The 22,927-nt window shown below is 42.8% G+C and overlaps 1 protein-coding gene across 2 annotated transcripts in view; it reads right to left on the bottom strand.

The window, feature by feature from the left end:
- Nucleotides 1-22,927, bottom strand: part of LOC5513895 (intermembrane lipid transfer protein VPS13A-like) — a 145,441-nt gene that overhangs the window by 28,077 nt on the left and 94,437 nt on the right. For both annotated transcript variants that reach the window (XM_048721947.1, XM_048721948.1), the window contains 25 exons: nt 22,437-22,539; nt 22,213-22,262; nt 21,966-22,085; nt 21,349-21,474; nt 20,764-20,972; nt 19,828-19,970; nt 18,789-18,943; nt 18,121-18,189; nt 17,373-17,414; nt 16,095-16,435; nt 14,543-14,769; nt 13,499-13,707; nt 13,091-13,177; nt 12,371-12,451; nt 11,769-11,938; nt 8,487-8,640; nt 7,544-7,669; nt 7,369-7,461; nt 5,004-5,111; nt 4,239-4,337; nt 3,435-3,521; nt 1,879-1,989; nt 1,531-1,617; nt 868-933; nt 9-271 (listed from right to left, as the gene is read on the bottom strand). In XM_048721947.1, the coding sequence (XP_048577904.1) occupies nt 9-271; nt 868-933; nt 1,531-1,617; nt 1,879-1,989; nt 3,435-3,521; nt 4,239-4,337; nt 5,004-5,111; nt 7,369-7,461; nt 7,544-7,669; nt 8,487-8,640; nt 11,769-11,938; nt 12,371-12,451; nt 13,091-13,177; nt 13,499-13,707; nt 14,543-14,769; nt 16,095-16,435; nt 17,373-17,414; nt 18,121-18,189; nt 18,789-18,943; nt 19,828-19,970; nt 20,764-20,972; nt 21,349-21,474; nt 21,966-22,085; nt 22,213-22,262; nt 22,437-22,539 (3,326 nt within the window). The remainder of the gene's footprint in view (nt 1-8; nt 272-867; nt 934-1,530; nt 1,618-1,878; nt 1,990-3,434; nt 3,522-4,238; nt 4,338-5,003; nt 5,112-7,368; nt 7,462-7,543; nt 7,670-8,486; nt 8,641-11,768; nt 11,939-12,370; nt 12,452-13,090; nt 13,178-13,498; nt 13,708-14,542; nt 14,770-16,094; nt 16,436-17,372; nt 17,415-18,120; nt 18,190-18,788; nt 18,944-19,827; nt 19,971-20,763; nt 20,973-21,348; nt 21,475-21,965; nt 22,086-22,212; nt 22,263-22,436; nt 22,540-22,927) is intronic.

Below are 22,927 nucleotides of genomic sequence, written 5' to 3'. Positions count from 1 at the left end.
TTACTTACTCTTGGTTATATCTGATGGTCAAGTCTTCGCACAGGTTCTCCACCCGTATAGTTCCAACCCCAGGGCAGTAGGGTGTGATGAGAATTGTAGTGACCGACTCCTCCACTTCCCCATGGACCTCGATCCCAAGCGCGGCAGGTTGGCGCATGCGCAATACGGTGGTGTGAGAGCAGTTGAAAGGGACAGGCTTGGAGAAGAACTGGGAGAGCGTGGGCTTGAAGAAGAGGCGCTTGAGAGGGCTGCACGGCCAGAATGCCTTGCACTGAAAGCACAAAACATATTAAGGACACGGCCAGAATGCCTTGCACTGAAAGCACAAAACATATTAAGGACACGGCCAGAATGCCTCGCAATGAAAGCACAAAACATATTAAGGACACGGCCAGAATGCCTCGCACTGAAAGCACAAAACATATTAAGGACACGGCCAGAATGCCTTGCACTAAAAACACAAAACATATTAAGGACACGGCCAGAATGCCTTGCACTAAAAACACAAAACATATTAAAGACACGGCCAGAATTCCTCGCAATGAAAGCACAAAACATATTAAGGACACGGCCAGAATGCACTTGCACTAAAAACACAAAACATATTAAAGGGAGGCGCTTGCCAGAACTAAACACTAGCCAGAATGCCTTGTACTATAAAAACACACACAAAATAAGAAACCTTAGTTCCAACTTGTTCAATTCGATACTTGATAAATGAGAATCGAGTTCTTGTGGTAGGATGGAAATACTCCAGAAATTCACCGTTTCCCCAGTTTTATGGTTTGGCTTTTTACGCTCTGAAAGTTGCTAGTTCTTGTACTTTTCGACGACTTCGTACACGGTGATACGCAAATAACCACATACCTCGTCAGGCTCGATGGCAAACCACAGGGGTGTTACCAGACCGTCTTCACAGTACGAGATGGAAATCTATTAGAAGAAAACATACCTCTTACTGACCAAGTTCGCTTGTACTACGAGAAGTTATGGACCCGATATTTCTATCGTTGTTTTATGACCCAAGAGCGAAGCTCTTTAAATACAGGCCAAGCAAACAAAGTCAACAGATATTTATTTAACAGTGGTTTGAGAGCTTGCGTTGTTTCTAAGCGGGCCGTATGGTGATGAACGCCCCACTAATCTACCAATGAGAGTGTGCGTAGCACCCTCAGTATATACCTATTAAAAATAAGATCGCACTCGGAGAATAATGTTAATTAGCCGTCTACAAAGATTTGGAGATTTGCACTAAGAAATCACGTAACTTTCGGGAGCAACTCGCTCGCGCTCAGGCTTTTGGCGGCAAAATATCAACGACGAAAAGCAACTCATTCTGTATTTACAAATAAACCAAGAAGTGTCTTTTCAAAAAGGGCTCGAATTAAGAAATATTTTGTTTCTTAGCTATTTGGCGCGACGGCCGCAACCATTCTGTGTTTTTTTTGGCTTGAATTTGCCGCTCAAAAAGTCACGTGTTTTCTTAATTAAGTCGCCTATTGGAAAATGAAAATGGAATTGGCTTCATACCTCGGTGGTGTTGATGACGACATATTTGGGCGTGAGGGTGACGATCTTTGTCAGGCCCGTCTGTGACATTTCGATCTGCAGAACAAACTGGAAAACAGGGATCTTAATTGAAAAAAAAAAATATTTTAAAAAAGTCTGCGAGGGTCGAATCCAGATTCATAGACCAGTGCCATAGCAGGCCTCGGAATATTTGGGAGGCACCATAAAAAATATTTGTGAACACGGCCACGCCCTTACTGGTCATTTCCTTATAACTTTTGGGGGGCACATGTCTCCAGTGCCCAACCCCCCCCCCCCCCTGCTACAGCCCTGGAGACTTCTTCTGCCTGTATCATACTTCATCCGTACCTCGAATTTCCTAGTCTTCTTGGTATCTCTGCAATAGACCAGACCAGCATCGCCTACAGCGTCCAGAGAGAACTTCTTGGACCAAAGGGAGTCCGTCACTCTCAGACGAGCCTGAAGAAGAATTCACTTAAGATTGAGGAGACATAGATGGCCCATCTTGCCTAAAATTCATTATCATACGGGGTCCAATCAAGGCAGCTGAGTACAGCGCACAGTGTTGCCCAGCAGACGCTTAGTAATGTGTAAGACCGGATGAGCTTGCAGTCTTATTCTCACCCTACATGAAGTAATGATCTTTGGGTCTTACTGACCAGCCCAGGTTACCAAGTTCTACTGTAAAGAAACCCCTTAGATCCGACTCGAGTGGCTATGCTTTTTTTAGATATTCAAAACTCTGATTATTTATTAAAATAAAACGTTCCCTGCGTTATAAGATACTTTGAGAGTACAAATAAGCCGCTTTAATCGTAGGTTGGGTTGATATTTACCGCAATTCAAGCGGATTTAATTTACTCCTGAGAGACACTTCTCACTCGCATATGGTTTCATATGGTTTTATAGGCTAGACAGGAGCAAAAAATGGCAAAGTTCAAATTGTAAGGTCGTGTTAGCTTATATTCGCTTGATTTTTTGCATAGATGTTCCTTGTGTAATATAAAACAAATAAGCTTTAGTATTTGTTGGTAGACAATCCGTACTTGAGATATTGCAATTGTAAGGCTCTTGATTTGTCTGAAATTGCCCAATTTGGGAGAAATTGCTACTTTTTCATGATTTATGGCATCTTTGCTCAATCATATCTCATAAACGGATCATCTACCAAAAAATACTAATGCTTATTTTGATTATATTATGCAAGGAACCTCTAGGCAAAATATCAACAAAATGTAAGCTAACACAACCTTACAATTTTAATTTTGCCATTTTTGCTCCTGTCCATAGGCTACGAAACCATGCGTCACACAAGTCGGATCAACAGGACATGACGGAAAAACCTGGAAAACGCGCAATTCCAGATAGAGAGAGAAGACACAATTTCTAACAATGGCTAAAGGTTTCTTGTATTACGGACTGATTTTCAAAACACAAATACTGTGAGGCCGAAGTGCACATAACAAGATTTTGGCTTTTTAAGATAAATTTTCAGGGATCGTCATTGCCCTGTGTATCAGCTCAGGGACGAAAAGCTCAAATTTCAATGACACTTTACAAAAAGTCGCATCAATTTAAAAAAAAGTCGCACTTGATATTTTGTTTGCTATTAGTTACTAAGAACTCAGAGAAATTATCCGCCTTATTCGATGTGAAATGGGCTTTTATGAATCGTCACGTCATGTTTTTCCGTCATGTCGATCAACAGACTTTCAAAAAACTATGCAAGTGAGAAGTGCATTAAGGTTTGGATCTATTGTTGGGCTTTATGGTTCCTGCAGCAGAACAGCAAACAAAAGACTTTTTGAGGACCCGTGGGAACCATGGATTTGAATGAAATAAAGTTGACAGAGCGACAAACCCAAGTTTTGGGTCTCTCGTTTGGCTTGAAATCTACCACTTACCTTTCTGTTTTGATTCTCGTGGAAGTTGAAAAGCAACGGCTGGTCGTCACCAACTCCGTGATAGTACACGGCATCCGTTTTGCAAACCTACGATGAATAGAGTTTCAACAAAGGAAAAACACGAACAATTTGTATATTTTACAAAACAGAGGTGCACGCCGTTTCGATACGATTATACGACGAATAATACAACAGCAAGACATCAACTGCAATGACTTTGATACACATACACCTATTTCACAAAAGGTTGTCAGTGCAAATGGCGAATGGCGGTGTTCAAGGTGTTCAAAAGAGACGCATGGTTACTTTTGTACGCAACAAAACGACACAAATGGTACAAATCAACACTATAAACAGGATCAGCACATCTACCATGTACGCAACAAAATGACACAAACGGTGCAAAACTACACCAAGAAACAGGATCAACACATCTACCATGTACGCAACAAAATGACACAAACGGTACAAAACAACACTAGGAAACGGGACCAGCACATCTACCATGTACGCAACAAAATGACACAAACGGTACAAAACAACACTAAGAAATAGGATCAGCACATCTACCATGTACGCAACAAAATGACACAAACACTCAGAAATATGATCAGCACATCTACCATGTACGCAACAAAATGACACAAATGGTACAAATCAACACTATAAACAGGATCAGCACATCTACCATGTACGCAACAAAACGACACAAACGGTACAAAACAACACTAAGAAATATGGTCAGCAGCCCTAAACCAAAGAAAACCTGAGCATCTCTTATGATCAGAACAGATAACCACATACCCTGTATTCCACAGGTATCCCAGTCTTGTTGATGAGCCAATAAGGCGAGTAGACAGTGACGTCGGTGGTGCCATTGTGCATGGTGAGGACGCCAAGGACCTACAGGAAAACACGGGTCTCACTTACAATGTCACTTCCGGTTAGACGTGGCAACTACAGTACCTCACTGATAACCGTTTATCTCTTGTTGGCTATGATACTGATTTTAGAGGTTCGGTGGTCCCGTTTCAGATACTACACTAACGTCCGTGTCCCTACACACATTTCCTTACCCAAACATGCATACCCCCCGCCCCCTACCCCAAGCCTCTATATCCAACCCCCTCTACGCCCTTAGGCAGCGCCTCACTGCCTTCTACTTCAGATATTTCTTTACTTGTTAACACTACCATCCTTTTCCATTTGTTTACCTTTTTCCCCGCCTTGTCAAATTTACCATGTGCGTTATTTCGCCGTCACTTTGCTGTTATTATCCCTCTCCCCTTTCCCCACCCCTTTCATACTCAAAAGCTAGGAGGTTTCGTCTTCGGATTTCATCGTGACTTTGTTGGTCTTACACCCACTCCCCCCTGCCTTACCCAAGTCCCCCCCCCTCCCGTTATACTCACAAGCTTAGCGGTCTCTTCTTCAAATATCATCATTAGTTTGTTGGTCTACCCCCCCCCCCCCCCTCTCTGTTGTTATACTCACAAGTTGAGTGGTCTCGTCTTCAGATATCACCGTCCCTTTGCTAGTCTTACCCCCCCCCTCTGCTGTAATACTCACAAGTTGAGAGGTCTCGTCTGCGGATATCACCGTCACTTTGCTAGTCTTCCCGGTGTCTTTGTCGATGCACAAAGTGCCAAACCAATCCATACCCCTCAGGTTGACCAGCTGATTAAAAATGGTTATAAAACCAAACAATTGAGTTAACATTACAGCACTATATATAGAGATTACTTCATGGTTGGTGAGCGCGTACGATTTTTATTCACGAGTTGTGATGAAATCAAACGAACGAGCGAGTCTTCGATTCATCACAATTTGTTTATTATATATATACTGGGATTTAAAAACTAGAAAAAGATAAACATAGACAGAAACAGCAATCATTTATTATGCATGTATTATTATGCCAATAAAAAATCGACCGAAACAAAACAAAATAAAACAACGAGTGTATAAAAACTGTACAAAGCACTTTCCATGCTGTATTTTGTTTATTATATACATACTGAGAAATTTATAATAAGCATATTACATGACATTTTATTAGACTTGGCTGCAGAGGCTCCGAGGTTTTTGCTGTTCGACGGTTCAGTAGAAGACAGACAGAAACTTACATTGAAATGAATCTGTCTCGCTAATGTCACGCATGAGACTGTAGCTCATATTTAATCTCTGAAGCGATGGTTAACAAAATACGTAAAAACCGATAAGATTTTCTTCACTAGTGAAGGACATCGTATCTGGCATCTGATTGGTCGTACGATATTCTTAACTAGTGAAATCCACCAACCAGGAGCACTCTTACTGGTGAAAGCACGATTTTTATCCGATGAATCTTTGGTGCGTAAATGTCAGTTTGTATTATGAATATATATATATAATAAAAGTTACTAAGCAATACTGATATTGATAAAGAATCAGCTATAATTGAAGTAGTTTTCATTTCATATTGAAATCTTCAAGTGCCCTTTTCAGTCACACCTTTGTTGTATTGTTTTGATTTAATATTGGAAGGCACATAATGTACTAAAATCTTGAAATAACCATCAGCTTTTGTTTTCAAAAACCTAAATATTTTTTATCGATTAGTTTTTAAGTGCCACTTTTTTTTATATATCATCTCAAATTAGCAGACTTCTAGCGGTAATTTCCCCTCTGACGTGAGCAACACATACTTCACGTGACTCACTGGACAATTCATAGATCCGACGCGCGCACGAATATCCAATCAGAAAGCAGCAAATAGAAGCCAGCGAAGTGCAACCCAAATGTCCCACAAAAGTCCCACAAATTGAACATGTCGGATGAGTCTGTGAATCCTGCTCGGGTTTATCTGAAATATAGACGTTTATAGGGGTTTTCCTGCGACTTGGGAAATAAAACACGGTCATCTAACATGATGGAAACTTGATTTGCTGTCCAAGCTCGGTGAATATCTTGTAGAAAAGCATAGAAATAGATAACTACAAGTTTGGTTGTTGTATAGAAACTACCCGAATCCAGCTCGAAATACGAAAACTTGAAAATATTAGATAAAGCGGTGCTCTCTTCGGTAGAAGCTATGTGGTAATGTGCTTTCAAAGCTATTTTGGTCAATTTGCAGTGATTTAAGTGCTGGGGAAAGTAGAAGAGAATGCCGAATTCGCTTTTTACGCCTGACTCTACAAGTTTTATCGGCAAACGTCAAGATTTACAGCAATAATACAAACGAGTGCGCGCGTGATGGACATGTCGGATCTATGAATACAATATTAGGTACTGCAAAGCTCAGAAGTAGCGTTATTCCAGATCAGGCTCCCTAGTAGAACTGTAAAATCTTGGTAGAACAACCCTAAGCGCCTCCCCTGAATAAGCGTAGACATTTCTACTCCTTGCATGTAAAAAAAAAACATTTCATATAGGGATAATATACGGATTTTGAAATAAACGCCTCCCTCCAATAAGCGCATAGCCTAAGCATGTTGCACTCAATAGATTTAGATGAGACGGCCGAAATTTCTAGGAAAATTTTCACTCCTTGCACCATCATTCAGGCGCTTATTCAAGCAACTACGGTATTGTTAGTACGCCTAGAGCATGGCGTGCGTAACTACCTTGATATTCATAGCGCACGTGTTCGGAGCATGGCGTGCGTAACTACCTTAATATTCATAGCGCACGTGTCCGGAGCATGGCGTGCGTAACTACCTTGATATTCATAGCGGACGTGTTCATAGCATGGGGTGTGTAACTACCTTAATATTCATAGCGCACGTGTTCATAGCATGGCGTGCGTAACTACATTGATATTCATAGCGCACGTGTTCGGAGCATGGTGTGCGTAACTACCTTGATATTCATAGCGCACGTGTTCATAGCATGGCGTGCGTAACTAACTTGATATTCATAGCGCACGTGTTCATAGCATCGCGTGCGTAACTACCTTGATATTCATAGCGCACGTGTTCTCCACACTCGCCATCACGATGGGTACACGCTCACCAGGAAGAATTACCTCCTCACGGTCATGGTCACCCTGTGTGGGAGAGAGGACTGTTAACGAACTTCACTAATTTGGACGTACGTCATGCAAGTCATGCACTGGCCCTAACACGTACCTCTGGTAAGCGAATCATGTCAACAGGTAGAAGATTGTGCAAGATGATTGGAGGATAGAGATGGATAACGTGATGTGGCGCATCGCTGCTGGGGGTCTTGTTCAGGCTGTCAGCTTGGCAAGACAACTATTAAGAATAAAGTAAAGTTATTTTAAGACATCTAGTAAAAGTTCTTTTAAGACATCCAGTAAAAGTTCTTTTAAGACATCCAGTAAAAGTTATTTTAAGACATTCATTAAGAACAGAAGAAATTCCTTTTAAGACGATATTAAGAACAAAAAAAAGTTCTTTTAAGACAGCTATTAGAACAAAGAAAAGTTCTTTTAAGACAACTATTTAAAACAAAGAAGAGATTTGATTGTAAGTATTTTAGCCACTTGCTTGATTTAGCCGATGGAAAAGGATTGTTTGTGACTCGGAGTAAGCGGGAGCGTGAAATGACAGCATCATTGGACAGTAATACACCCGTTAATATAAAATTCTACCTTTGACCCGAACAATTCGAAGGATTCTAGCGATTCAAGCGATGTAAAAAAACTGTAATGACTTGAGCAACACATATCTTGATATGAAGCTCGACTTTTGACTTGAACAATTCGAGGAGTCTGGCGACTCAAGCGACGTGAACAACTGTAATGACTTTAGCAACACATACCTTGATATGAAGCTCGACTTTTGACTCGATGGATTTCAAGGATTCTAGCGACTCAAGCGATGCAAACAACTCTAATGACTTGAGCAACACATACCTTGATATGAAGCTCGACGTTTGACTCGATGGATTCCAAGGATTCTAGCGACTCAAACGATGTAAACACTAACTCTAATGATCTGAGCAACACATACCTTGATATGAAGCTCGACTTTTGACTCGATGGATTCCAAGGATTCTAGCGACTCAAACGATGTAAACACTAACTCTAATGACTTGAGCAACACATACCTTCATATGAAGCTCGACTTTTGACTCGATGGATTCCAAGGATTCTAGCGACTCAAGTGAGGTCAGAGCTGCGACTTGCTTGGCCACAAGGATACGTCCTGATTTTTGCTTTGAAAGATCACGCCAAGAAACCCCTTCTGGACATACTCCATATCTAGAAAGTGATAAACAAGGATGGCATCTGGGACCGGTTTATCAATTGTGGTTATGCCTACTCTAGTGTGGCGATGATGATGTCGATATACGGAAATTATGATAGCGGTTGATGACGACGATGATGGTGATGGTGATGGTGGTCACGATGGTGATGATGATGATTGTAGTCTGTTGTCTTGTGGTTGGATGTAGAGCGGTTTGTTATGCGCTAGCTGTAGGGTAATACCTGGGGTCTTGTGGTCCAATGTAGAGCGGTTTGTTATGCGCTAGCTGTAGGGTAATACCTGGGGTCTTGTGGTCCAATGTAGAGCGCTTTGTTATGTGCTAGCTGTAGGGTAATACCTGGGGTCTTGTGGTCGGATGTAGAGCGGTTTGTTATGCGCTAGCTGTAGGGTAATACCTGGGGTCTTGTGGTCCAATGTAGAGCGGTTTGTTATGCGCTAGCTGTAGGGTAATACCTGGGGTCTTGTGGTCCAATGTAGAGCGGTTTGTTATGTGCTAGCTGTAGGGTAATACCTTGGGTCTTGTGGTCGGATGTAGAGCGATTTGTTATGTGTTAGCTGTAGGGTAATACCTGGGGTCTTGTGGTCGGATGTAGAGCGATTTGTTATGTGTTAGCTGTAGGGTAATACTTGGGGTCTTGTGGTCGGATGTACAGCGGTTTGTTATGTGCTAGTTGTAGGGTAATACCTGGGGTCTTGTGATCGGATGTAGAGCGATTTGTTATGTGTTAGCTGTAGGTTAATACTTGGGGTCTTGTGGTCGGATGTGGAGCGATTTGTTATGTGTTAGCTGTAGGGTAATACCTGGGGTCTTGTGGTTGGATGTAGAGCGGTCTGTTATGCGCTAGCTGTAGGGTAATACCTGGGGTCTTGTGGTCGGATGTAGAGCGGTTTGTTATGTGTTAGCTGTAGGGTAATACCTGGGGTCTTGTGGTTGGATGTAGAGCGGTCTGTTATGCGCTAGCTGTAGGGTAATACTTGGTGTCTTGTGGTCGGATGTAGAACGGTTTGTTATGTGCTAGCTGTAAGGTAATACTTGGGGTCTTGTGGTCCAATGTGGAGCGGTTTGTTATGTGTTAGCTGTAAGGTAATACTTGGGGTCTTGTGGTCCAATGTGGAGCGGTTTGTTATGTGTTAGCTGTAGGGTAATACCTGGGGTCTTGTGGTCCAATGTAGAGCGGTTTGTTATGCGCTAGCTGTAGGGTAATACCTGGGGTCTTGTGGTCCAATGTAGAGCAGTTTGTTATGTTTTAGCTGTAGGGTAATACCTGGGGTCTTGTGGTCGGATGTAGAGCGATTTGTTATGTGTTAGCTGTAGGGTAATACCTGGGGTCTTGTGGTCGGATGTAGAGCGATTTGTTATGTGTTAGCTGTAGGGTAATACTTGGGGTCTTGTGGTCGGATGTACAGCGGTTTGTTATGTGCTAGTTGTAGGGTAATACCTGGGGTCTTGTGATCGGATGTAGAGCGATTTGTTATGTGTTAGCTGTAGGTTAATACTTGGGGTCTTGTGGTCGGATGTGGAGCGATTTGTTATGTGTTAGCTGTAGGGTAATACCTGGGGTCTTGTGGTTGGATGTAGAGCGGTCTGTTATGCGCTAGCTGTAAGGTAATACTTGGGGTCTTGTGGTCCAATGTGGAGCGGTTTGTTATGTGTTAGCTGTAGGGTAATACCTTGGGTCTTGTGGTTGGATGTAGAACGGTTTGTTATGCGCTAGCTGTAGGGTAATACTTGGGGTCTTGTGGTTGGATGTAGAGCGGTCTGTTATGCGCTAGCTGTAGGGTAATACCTGGGGTCTTGTGGTCGGATGTAGAGCGGTTTGTTATGCGCTAGCTGTAGGGTAATACCTGGGGTCTTGTGGTCGGATGTAGAGCGGTTTGTTATGCGCTAGCTGTAGGGTAATACCTGGGGTCTTGTGGTCGGATGTAGAGCGGTTTGTTATGTGCTAGCTGTAGGGTAATACCTGGGGTCTTGTGGTCGGATGTGGAGCGGTTTGTTATGTGTTAGCTGTAGGGTAATACCTGGGGTCTTGTGGTCGGATGTAGAGCGGTTTGTTATGCGCTAGCTGTAGGGTAATACCTGGGGTCTTGTGGTCGGATGTACAGCGGTTTGTTATGTGCTAGCTGTAAGGTAATACCTGGGGTCTTGTGGTCGGATGTAGAGCGGTTTGTTATGCGCTAGCTGTAGGGTAATACCTGGGGTCTTGTGGTCGGATGTAGAGCGGTTTGTTATGCGCTAGCTGTAGGGTAATACCTGGGGTCTTGTGGTCGGATGTAGAGCGGTTTGTTATGTGTTAGCTGTATGGTAATACCTGGGGTCTTGTGGTCGGATGTAGAGCGGTTTGTTATGTGTTAGCTGTATGGTAATACCTGGGGTCTTGTGGTCGGATGTAGAGCGGTTTGTTATGTGCTAGCTGTAGGGTAATACCTGGGGTCTTGTGGTCGGATGTAGAGCGGTTTGTTATGTGTTAGCTGTATGGTAATACCTGGGGTCTTGTGGTCGGATGTAGAGCGGTTTGTTATGTGTTAGCTGTATGGTAATACCTGGGGTCTTGTGGTCGGATGTAGAGCGGTTTGTTATGTGCTAGCTGTAGGGTAATACCTGGGGTCTTGTGGTCGGATGTAGAGCGGTTTGTTATGTGCTAGCTGTAGGGTAATACCTTGGGTCTTGTGGTCGGATGTGGAGCGGTTTGTTATGTGTTATCTGTAGGGTAATACCTGGGGTCTTGTGGTCGGATGTACAGCGGTTTGTTATGTGCTAGCGGTAGGGTAATACTTGGGGTCTTGTGGTTGGATGTACAGCGGTTTGTTATGTGTTAGCTGTAGGGTAATACTTGGGGTCTTGTGGTCGGATGTACAGCGGTTTTTTATGTGTTAGCTGTAGGGTAATACCTGGGGTCTTGTGGTCGGATGTACAGCGGTTTGTTATGTGCTAGCTGTAGGGTAATACCTGGGGTCTTGTGGTCGGATGTAGAGCGGTTTGTTATGCGCTAGCTGTAGGGTAATACCTGGGGTCTTGTGGTCGGATGTAGAGCGGTTTGTTATGCGCTAGCTGTAAGGTAATAGCTGGGGTCTTGTGGTCGGATGTAGAGCGGTTTGTTATGCGCTAGCTGTAGGGTAATACCTGGGGTCTTGTGGTCGGATGTACAGCGGTTTGTTATGCGCTAGCTGTAGCGGCACGTTGCTGCTGGAATTGGGTTCAATGTACATCACGTGACTGTACTGCTGCGAGGCAGAGGCCGCCTTCTCATCATCACACAGCAATTCTATGTTCATCTCAAGATGGTTGTAGACCTAGGGATACAAGGGTTACAATATCATCACCATCACCATCACCATCACCACCACCATCACCATCACCACCACCATCACCACCACCATCACCATCACCATCACCACCACCATCACCACCACCATCACCATCACCACCACCATCACCACCACCATCATCATCATCATCTCATCATCACCATCATCATCATTACCAACACCATCAACAACAAAAATCATCATCATCAACACTATCATTACTACCACCAGCACCATCATCAACACACACAGTCATTATCATCGTCAACAACAGTTATTTCATGCTTATCTTAAAAGATGGGTATTAACCTAGGAACGCAATGATGACATGGTCATTGCTGTCTCATCGTTAGGCATTAAGCATCTTTTTCTTAAAAGTGTAGAAATTGCATCCAAATAAATGCTTATCACACCAACCTGTAAAGGCGATCGGATCAACACAGTCTTCTGTCCATTTTTGATGTTCACTTGCACCACCACGTGATTGTTTACGTTATGCTAAGGAAACAGAACATGACGTTATGAGATGAGATGAGAATAGACCTCATATAGAAGAGGGTGGGAAACCGCAAATCACTTTCGTATGGCGAGGAGTGTAGGCATTAAAATGGGGAAAGAGGAGTAAGGGGGGAGGCGACAACAGGGCTTGCATATTAATGAAAACTTAGCCTTAGTCTTTTTTGTCGTGAAGCGCTGTGACTTGGCACTTGTGTGATACTTTTGTTGTCTTTGTGATCACATCGTGAGAAAGGTATGTCCTGAAACAAGGCGTACCTACCCTCGGGCTATATTGGGTCTTTAATAGGAATATCTGTTAGTGGGGATGGGGATTTATTGCATGGCAAACGTTTTGTCAACACAGAAACTACTGCAGAAACTTTAAAAAGTTATACACCCCTAGTCAGCCTTACGTTTTTTAATTGTTGGCAATCATGTGAAAACCTCGGAGTTAACATTTAAGAACTTCACTAGCAAACTTAGTCAGAAATATTGTAAAAGGAACCCCAAATCGGCCGATGAAAATGGATGCTTTTCACACTTAATTTTTGCTAGGATGACAAAATGGCGGCTGAAAGAGACTCTAGTCACACTTCACACTAGAGACAAAGTCGTATTGCTCAATTGCATAATTATTACCTCGTCATTGATCTTTGGTCTTAGCTTGTACAAGTACCGCCCTGATCGGGTGATGGGAACAAAGTCGATGCTGTAGTAGCCATCAACCTAGAGAACACAAATCAAACAATGTCAATTGATCAACCTAGTGCACACAAATCAATGTCAATTTATCAACCTAGAGCACACAAATGATACAATGTTAATTAATTAAACTAAGAAACACAAATCAGACAGCTACCGCTTAACCAGGGCCGTAGCATGGGGTCGGGCACTGGGGGCATATCCCCCCCCCCACAAATATAAATAGAAATTATAAGGAAATGACCAGAAAGGGCGTGGCTGTGCCCCCCCCCCCCCAATCATACTTGGCCTGCTACGGCTCTGTTAACAGAGATTCGATTGTGTAAGTATGAACCACTGACTCACCACCACGGATATAAAGCTCTCATCGTCCTCTTTCTCTCTTTCCTTTTTCCCTGGTGACCTGGTGATATCCGGACTTGACTCAGCCCCTGGTGCGCTGAGCTCTGTGTCGCTGAACTGAGGTGAGGATATCCCGCCGACCAACGTTCCTACGTTAGCGATACTTAGCGAGACCCTGTTACACGTGTCCTCTTCGTCTGCACCAACTGAACCTGAAAACAATAGTGGAAGGCATGCATTACAGGTTATTATCTTTGTCTGCGCCCATTGAACCTGAAAGAATTCGTGAAAGGGTGTATTACAGATGGAGGCACGTTTAATCTGTGCACAATGAACCTGAAAACAATAGTGGAAGGGTAAATAACACATGTAGGAAAATGAAGGTTACAAGCGTTATCTTTGTCTGCGCCCATTGAACCTGAAAGAATTCGTGAAAGGGTGTATTACAGATGGAGGCACGATTAATATGTTCCTATTGAACCTGAAAGAATTCGTGAAAGGGAGTATAACAGATAAAGGCACGAATAATCTGTTCCCATTGAACCTGTAAGGTTAAGGGGAGGACGTCTTCTTTTTCTTACTGTGAGTGAGCAAAGACACAGGCTAAAAGCCCGATAGAATCCACGCATTCTACGCCAAGCTATTTCTGACCGTCTCTTTTGCATGAACACTTTTATGCTTTGTTTTCGAAAATATTGACACTTAGCGTGGATGCAATCAAAGGAGGGGAAAATAACAAAGGAAAGTGTCGCTAGTGTAGCTATCCGTTACTAGATTTCTATTAAAGTCTCGCGACTAGCGTGACGCATGTTTCCGTAGGTTAGAAGAACTTATGCAAATGAAATGCTCATCTCAGAAACGAAATTTATACCACGGTAAAGATGTACTCATCCTAAAGTAAGAACGGCTCAATTCTATTTTTATCACATGATGCAGAGATTGCTTTAAATGCTCAGAGTTTCAATCTTCAAAACAAAAACAAAACAACAATCGCAAGCAAGCCGGAACAATACAATTCAAAGGGTGGAATCAACTCGCAGAACTCACCTGAAGTAGAGGGGATGCCAATCAATTGAGAGTTGCTCTGTCCGCCGTCACGTGACCCACCGTTCGAGAAATCACGTGACTCGTCGTTGTCGAGTGCGAACAGGTCATTCTTGCGCATGCGTATCCGATGTTTCCAGCTGGCGATGTCTTTGTCATCGTAATTATCGTAATCATCGTCCTTGTTGGCGCCCAGGGACTTGGTGAGGGAGAACAAGCCATGGGTTTTGCTGCGGCAAACGACACATTTAGACTCAATTATTGGAAAGTGTTTGAACCAATAATTGGCTTTGAGGATGAATTTTATAATCGTAAGAGTAAGAGCCATGGGTTTGCTGCGGCAAACGACACATTTAGACTCAATTATTGGAAAGTGATTGAACCAATAATATGGCTTTGAGGATGAATTTTATAATCGTAAGAGTAAGAGCCATGGGTTTTGCTGCGGCAAACGACACATTTAGACTCGATTATTGGAAAGTGTTTGAACCACTGATATTGCTTTAAGGATGAATTTGATAATCACAAGAGTTAGAAGCCATGGGTTTTGCTGCGGCAAACGACACATTTAGACTCAATTATTGGAAAGTGTTTGAACCACTGATATGGCTTTGAGGATGAATTTTATAATCACAAGAGTCAGAAGCAGTGGGTTTTGCTGCGGCAAACGACACATTTAGACTCAATTATTGGAAAGTGATTGAACCAATGATATGGCTTTGAGGATGAATATTATAATCACAAGAGTTAGAAGCCATGGGTTTTGCTGCGGCAAACGACACATTTAGACTCAATTATTGGAAAGTGATTTTGTCACTAATATGGCTTTAAGGATGAATTTTATAATATATAGAGAGAAGATGGATGTCTTCGGAATGACATCGTAATGACTTCATCTGACTTGCGTCGCGTGGTTTCGTAGGCTATGAAACCCTATGCAAATGAGATTTTTATTTGAGTGGACAATTTAAAATCCGTTTAAATCTCTGTGAAATTAAACCCATCCTACAATTAAAACGGCTCAACTATATTTTCAACGTATCGAAAAATGCAGGTAAAATTAGATTTTTCAAAATAATGGAAATTTAGAACATTTAAAACAAAAACAAAAAACAGTGTCACGGAAGTTGGTATACACCTTCAACCCATTTATAACTATTTGTTAGCCTCTATAGGAAATACCATAGATTTAAAATCCTGTGCGCCTGATACAAATTCACGGAAATTAAATCGCATGGTTACATGAGTTTTTTTTTTTTGGGTCATCGCACGAGTTGACTTGCTAATACCAGTTTTTTTAATGTAAAAATGTATCGATTCGAGCGGCAATGTCACAAGTTTACTCCAGGTCGAAAACGAATCTTCTATGATTTTTAACGGAAGTGTGAGTTTTGGAAGTTTCTTTAGGAAGTGACTGATAATTTAGAGCGGATGGCCTGTTAAATAGCGCGGAGTTTAATAGATTCTTTTGTCTCTTGTCGGTTGGGGTTTCAATGTGTGGGGTGGCAATGCCACATTTACAGTCTCTATGGCAGAGATGCTCTCATCCACTAACCGCTTCACGTTTCCAGAGTCCAGCGACGTACTCTTCTTCATCCTACCAGGGCGTGTCTTCTGACCCCCTACCTCAAAAGACGCCCTCTTGCCCTCACTCCCCCGCCCCACCTCAAGGCCCACTGGCAGTGAGGCACGCCGGCGCTGGATCTTCTGGAACTTGTCTCGGAATTTGTTGAGGAGGGGTTCCGAGAAAAGTTGTTTGCGCTTTTTTATGCGTTTCTGCTCGGCGAGGAGGGCATGCGCCATGGCGGCCAGGGTGTCGCTAAGACTCATCTTACGCTCGGCTGTGTCATGGGCGCGGTAACGCACCGTCAGGAACTCGTCACTCTTCTCCTGGATCTGGCGACAGTAAGGAATAGAGAATAATTATTGTCGTTTGAAAACCCCATTTGTAATAACTTTTATCAGTTACACTGGTGCGGAAGGCACAACAGAGCTAGGAGCCACATCAAGTGCCCCCTTGTGTGTATTAGTAAGCATTGTTAGTAAGTACACCGAGGGTGGTCATTGGCAGTGGGTTTATTGCGTCCTCAGTGATTCATTTACGTCCCTTCGATTCAGGTTAGTGTAGTGCAGTTTTAGGTTGAAAGCGCAGAGGGTTTATTACGTCCTCAGTGGTTCATTTACGTCCCTCCGATTCAGGGTAGTGTAGTGCATTTTTAGGTTGAAAGCGCAGAGGGTTTATTGCATCCTCAGTGATTCGTTTAAATCCCTTCGATTCAGGTTAGTGTAGTGCAGTTTTAGGTTGAAAGCGCAGAGGGTTTATTGCGTCCTCAGTGGTTTATTTACGTCTCTTTGATTCAAGTTAGTGTAGTGCAGTTTTAGGTTGATAGCGCAGAGGGTTTATTGCGTCCTCAGTGATTCGTTTAAATCCCTCCGATTCAGGTTAGTGTAGTGCAGTTTTAGGTTGATAGCGCAGAGGGTTTATTGCGTCCTCAGTGGTTCATTTACGTCCCTTCGATTCAGGTTAGTGTAGTGCAGTTTTTGGTTGTAAGCGCAGAGGGCTTATTGCGTCCTCAGTGGTTTATTTACGTCTCTTCGATTCAGGTTAGTGTAGTGCAGCTCAACCGGTGAGAGGTCGACGCGCTAACACACCAGGCCACCGATGCCTCCTTGCAGCCAATCAAAGCGCAGACATCACGTTGATTATGTACAGGTGGATCTCCAGCCTTCTCCCTTCCCCTCCCCCCTACAAACCCCGTAAGAAGAAAGTATCGCACATTTTGCTCGAGGCCGACCCCTCCCTCCCCTCCCCAATTATAATAGAGCATCATACCTTTTGTTTGTGGCTGACAACGGCGAGGGCGTGAATCCCAAGCTGTAATAATAAATATATTTTATCTAGCTAGCAGATGCCTTGCTCTTAAAATTTTCATAATTACGAAGTATTCGCAGAATCTGGCTACGTGTCTTCTGTAAGGGCGCTAAGAGATCACGTGACTTTTTGATGGCAAACTAGCGCGCGATCAGGCTTTAGCGGCAAAAAAACAACAAAAATCAAAAGATTTGGCGCTTACCAATAAAGCCAAAAGTGTTTTTCTAAAAAGAATTTAGTTTTAATTAGCCTCCTCTCTCGAAAGATTTGGGAAAAAGGCTTTCTGGAAAAAGGCTTTCTGTGGCGTGTTCAAGGAAGAGTGGAGTCTGGGTAAGAGAAAAAAGGGATTTCCTCATTTCTTTTGCCCCCTCTCCCCTCTTCCGGTTCCGGTTCAACTCGCCACATGCATCCCGATTATAAAAATTAAAAATAAAATACTGAAAAATTACAAAAACACTCGAGATGCCTGCGGAGGAGGCAAGTTTCATTTAAGATTTAATTTTTCCGTCGTTCTCTGGTGTGACGCGCGCAGTCATTTCTGTTTTTATTTTGGCTTGCATTTGCCACCCAAAAGGTCACGTGATCATTAAGCACAAGTCCCTTGTAAACCTTGGTGAACAATGAGAAGACGTTATATGTTTTTAGGTGCATACGACACGCCTTTCGCGAGAATCTGAGATCTTTACAATCTCTGATCTACTAGTTGTACCTCGTTACGTATAGTGAAGGTTGGTCCGGGAATACTTCTGCTCTTGGACCCTGACGCTACCGTCCACACCTGAAGGCAGCAACAAGTCAAATTTCATCATTTCGTCAAGCCATGACGTGTAAAACTCACAGTGCCCTTCTTTTAAAGAGGACGGGGACTATCACTGTTCTTTTTTTAATAGCTTTAGAAAAGAATTGTATAATATTCAAGCCATGACGAGTAAAACTCACAGTTCCCTTCTTTTAGAGAGGACGGGGACTATTACTGTTCTTTTTGTTAATAACTTTAGACAAGAATTGCAATATACAAAATAGACGCCCAATGGGACCATGCGTGAACGGTCACTACACCCGTGCAGGATGCACCCCTTAATTTGAAATAAAATGACAATAAAAAACTAATTTTGGTGGCAGGGCTCCATGTGCAGGGAAAGTCTATGTTGAATACGTTGACAAGTGAGGCTTTATAGTGTTCCTATGTCTATTATGGTAGAAATAAAGTTATAATCATATCTTTGCTTTTTTAACTATTAAAACGAAACTAGTTTAGAATTGAGCATCAAAAGCACCAAACAAAGCATAAAAAGGCATTTTTAAGGTCACATTCTCCTTGTCGTGGCCGTTCCCTTTCTAAGCGGCGAGAAAAACACGCGACAACGCGCCTCTTACCTTGCTGAGGTCGGTGAGCACGTCCAGCGCTGTTGGGGTGACAGTTAGTTGAAGCGCGTCGTGGGAGTTGAGAACGATGTACGTCGCCTGTTCTCTGTCATCTACTGATGCATCCACCTCATCCATGGGCGTGTCTTCAACCGGTGGCTCCGTCACTGGGCAGATAAACCGCGAAGGTATAATCATTAAAGTGCCTTTGTCAGCCACACCTTTGTTATTTTTGATTTAACATTGGAAGTCACAAAATGTACTAACATCTCGAAATAACGATCTAAAAATAAGGTTTGATATTTTATTTACCAAATTCAATCGAAAATATTGCATTGGCTTCCCCAAATCAACCGATGGAAATGGATTCTTTTTCGCACTTGGTACTTTGCTAGGATGACAAAATGGCGGCTGACAAAGACCTTAAAGGATGAGGTCTGTTGAAGGAGGGGAGGGGGGTAATAGCTCACTGGGCAAATAAAAGGGGAAGGTATGATCATTAAAGCCGCATTGTCACCAGTTTACTTCCGATATCCGATGATTTTTTACGGAAAACGCGAAAAATACTTCAAAATTGTAAAAGCAGTGTGTCTATTGGAAGACACTTGAGAAACAAACTTGATGTTTGCTGACTAAAATACATTTTTAGCTGTACCTCCAAACTTTGGCACATTTTAAACTCGTGAATGCTTGCAAAACGGTATTGTAGGGACTTCTGTGTCACTCGATCGTCGGATGGTTGGGTGGTTGGATAGGTCATCCGTAAACCTTTTGTGGTCTTTCTGTGCTTTAGCAACACAGCAATCTTCAGATCATCTCTGTAAACTGTTTAATTGACCTATATTTCGTTACCAAAATACGGCTTTCAAGCTCTTTACCTTCAGGCTTCTTTATAAAGCGAACAGAAGGTTCTAGAAATGGCCAAGACAAAACATGAGCTACCAAAGCCTCGATATCGCGTTAAAAGTCCACAGGACCCCCGCTATCTCCAAAGCAGCCCTTCAGCGCGCGCCTCGTCTGCAAGCAAGCATTAGCATCTATTAGCATCTACCTTCTTCGCCGGCGGGATCAGTAACCGTCTTCACTGTGTGCAAGAAGAAGTGATCCACGGCGCCATGATAGTCCAGGTCATCCACTTCCTCGTCATCAGACGTCATCTTCCGTAGAGCTCCACGCCGTTGCTGTCTGCTTGATCTAGAAGAACACGCATTTAATAATTAGTATGGAACCCCAACACTGGCATCCACCACTGAAGACAGCTAATATATGGGACATCTCGTCATCATTTATTATTATATATCATTATTTGTATGGGTTAATGATCATCATCATAATCATCATTATTATCATCGTTATCGTCATCATCATTTTAATCACTATTTTAGGTTTCACTGTATGAGAACCGTTTTGTGTTTTCCAGCGTAGCCCATATTAAAGACGCACTGTCACCAGTTTACTTACTTCCGGTCGATTACATAACAATCTCCGATGAAACACGAAAAATACTTCAAAATATTGATAGCAGTGTGTCTATTGGAAGTATCTTTGAGAATGTGATTGATAATTTAGAGCGGATGGCCTGTGATCTCGTATTCTAATAGATTCTTTTGTCTTTAAACGATTTAGGTTTCCGTCGGACCTACGGAAGTAAACTGGTAACAATGCGGCTTTAGCAGGGTCCTTAAGACCACATAATCATTAGTTTGTACAGAAAGAAAAGACACTGAACGCAAACGTAAAATTCTCTGGCGTTGAAAAAATGAGTGAATGTATAAATTGTACACACACAAACATTGTAGCGCGTGCCAAATCTTGTAGCAGAGAGAAAGAAATGGATAATTGAGAAATATTTTCTTGTTGCGCCCTAAAGAATTTGTAGCGCGCTTTTTGGAACCGGATAAACTAGGAGACATTTCGCAGGCTACAAGTCGCTGCTAGTTTAGCCAGGCCTTTATACGGGCAAGACAAAACAAGTTTTCACACTCACTTTCGAACTGAGCCTCTCCTCATCTTTCGGGAGAACTTCCTGACAGAACTCTTCCGATTAGGCTCCCTCCTCGATTCCGACCGCGGTCGGTTTTGCCAGGGGATCCATCGGTGAGCTCTCGGGGCATCCGTGACGTCATCAGGGGGACCGTCCACGGATTCTTGGTCATGTGGCGTGAATGAGGAGACGTAGCTATCGGCAAAAAACACCTGGTGACCGAACAAGAAAATGCGCGTTAACAAAGGGTTCTTTCAGCTACCCCACCTAAGTACAAGGTTTAAAAAGCACAAAATTCCAGGGTCTGATTTTAGGAAACAACGTTCATATTTTCTATTGAAGCTGATAAATTAAGAATAAAACAAGTGTTTCGGTAATACTGGGAATAATCACAAAGACTTTATAATACAGTGGAAACCCGATTTAACGAACCTCCGTATAAGTCATCGATATAACGAACAATTTCCTTCCTTCAGCCCGGCCAAAATTACAGTAAAACGTATGGAACAGAACCTTGATTTAACGAAGAGATTTCCCCAGTCCGGCACTTTGTTAAATCGGGGTTCTACTGTAGCGCGTTAGGTGTACCTTCAGTTGTAGCTCCCAGTACGGGTTTTCCTTTGTCTCAGATACCTGCTCCAGCAATGGTTCCCAGGCTCCCAGCCGCTCATTATAAAACGACACACAGGTAGCCAAATCTGCTTCTAGTTTCATCTGGTCAAGAATGAAACATGGCACGAGTTATGCACTTCCATAGAGTAACGAGAGGCCTTATGCAATTCCGAATAGTAATATGTAACTCCAAAAATATAACCAAGCAATTTCTAACTTAACCGAGTCATTTCTAGAAATTTCCGATGTTCAATGTCTCCTAAAAGTTTAGGCACCACCAAAAAACATGCAGCGCGCGACAATTTTTGTAGAGCGCGACATGAAAATGTTTCCCAACTAACCGAAAAACATTTCTTTATCGCTGCTACAAGACTTGGCGCGCGTTACAATGTCTCTCTGAGTACCTAAACTAGGAGACATGCAGGCGACATTTATCGCGCGACATGTCGCGCTCGACATGTTGCCTAGTTTAGCCAGGCATTGAGGGTGATTTACATCCACCAGCATGGCAAGAAGACGCCGGCTTTCTTGCCGACGTCAAAATGGGCTGTCATCGATCTAAACCAACCTCTCTGACTAGACTCTGCTCTGACCTGCGCAGTGTAATCCATCGCTGTCGCCCTGACGGTGGACTTGACAAGCAGCAAGGGCACGTGGGCTCCCTGTGTCTCATTTACCATCACTATGGAAACCTCCTTGGTCTTGAGCTCAATCTAGTTAAAAGGTAAACTCATGTCAAGAGATGTCATGTGCAAGGGATACATAGCAGGGATGCTCACCTCTGGTAAAGGCAAAGAGTCTGAGTATTTTAAGTAAAAGTGTTAAAACAGTAAACTTTACCTTGTCTCCTGTCGACTTCCTTGACACAATTTGGGTGTTTCCTTGTCGACCTTTGGGACAGAAAACATCGTTAGGTTTTGCACAAAGTTAGTGCTGGTCAGCCGAAATATGTCAATCAGTATTTCAATGTTATTTCGCGAGTCTTATACTTCGCGATCGCGGAGAAAAATTGTAATTTCGGGGGACCTGTCTTATGGAACCAATGATCGGACTAATTATTGTACCTGTCTTCTGGAACCAATGATCGGGGTTGGTACGACGTGGGCTCCACAGGTCAGCGGGGGTCGGCACTCGTTCCATGCCCTCAGTCTGTGCTCCTTCCGATACCTGAAAAGATTACTGTCCTCAGGCCAAACACGCCGCTATCTGACGCTCATACACAAACCAAATCACTTCCCATCAAATACAGTTAGATATCAGACTCGGCGCTATATGACGCTCATACACAAACCAAATCACTTCCCATCAAATACAGTTAGATATAAGACTCGCGGGCGATTATTTTGAGGCATCCTTGTAAACGAGGTGATTGATGATAATTCTTTCAGGTCGGCTAAAAAGATTTCATCAGCTATTGTTTTCCAAGCCACACCTTTGTTACTGTTTTCAAATAAATATCGGAAGATAAATTTAAATAAATAAATAAATACCAATATGGTGATTTTTATTTACTAAATTCCATAAAAATAGCGCATTTGATTCCCAAAACCCGCCG

This window comes from Nematostella vectensis, chromosome 14 (genome assembly GCF_932526225.1).
Source record: "Nematostella vectensis chromosome 14, jaNemVect1.1, whole genome shotgun sequence".
Lineage (NCBI taxonomy): Eukaryota > Metazoa > Cnidaria > Anthozoa > Actiniaria > Edwardsiidae > Nematostella > Nematostella vectensis.
This window is presented reverse-complemented; position numbering and strand designations above follow the sequence as displayed.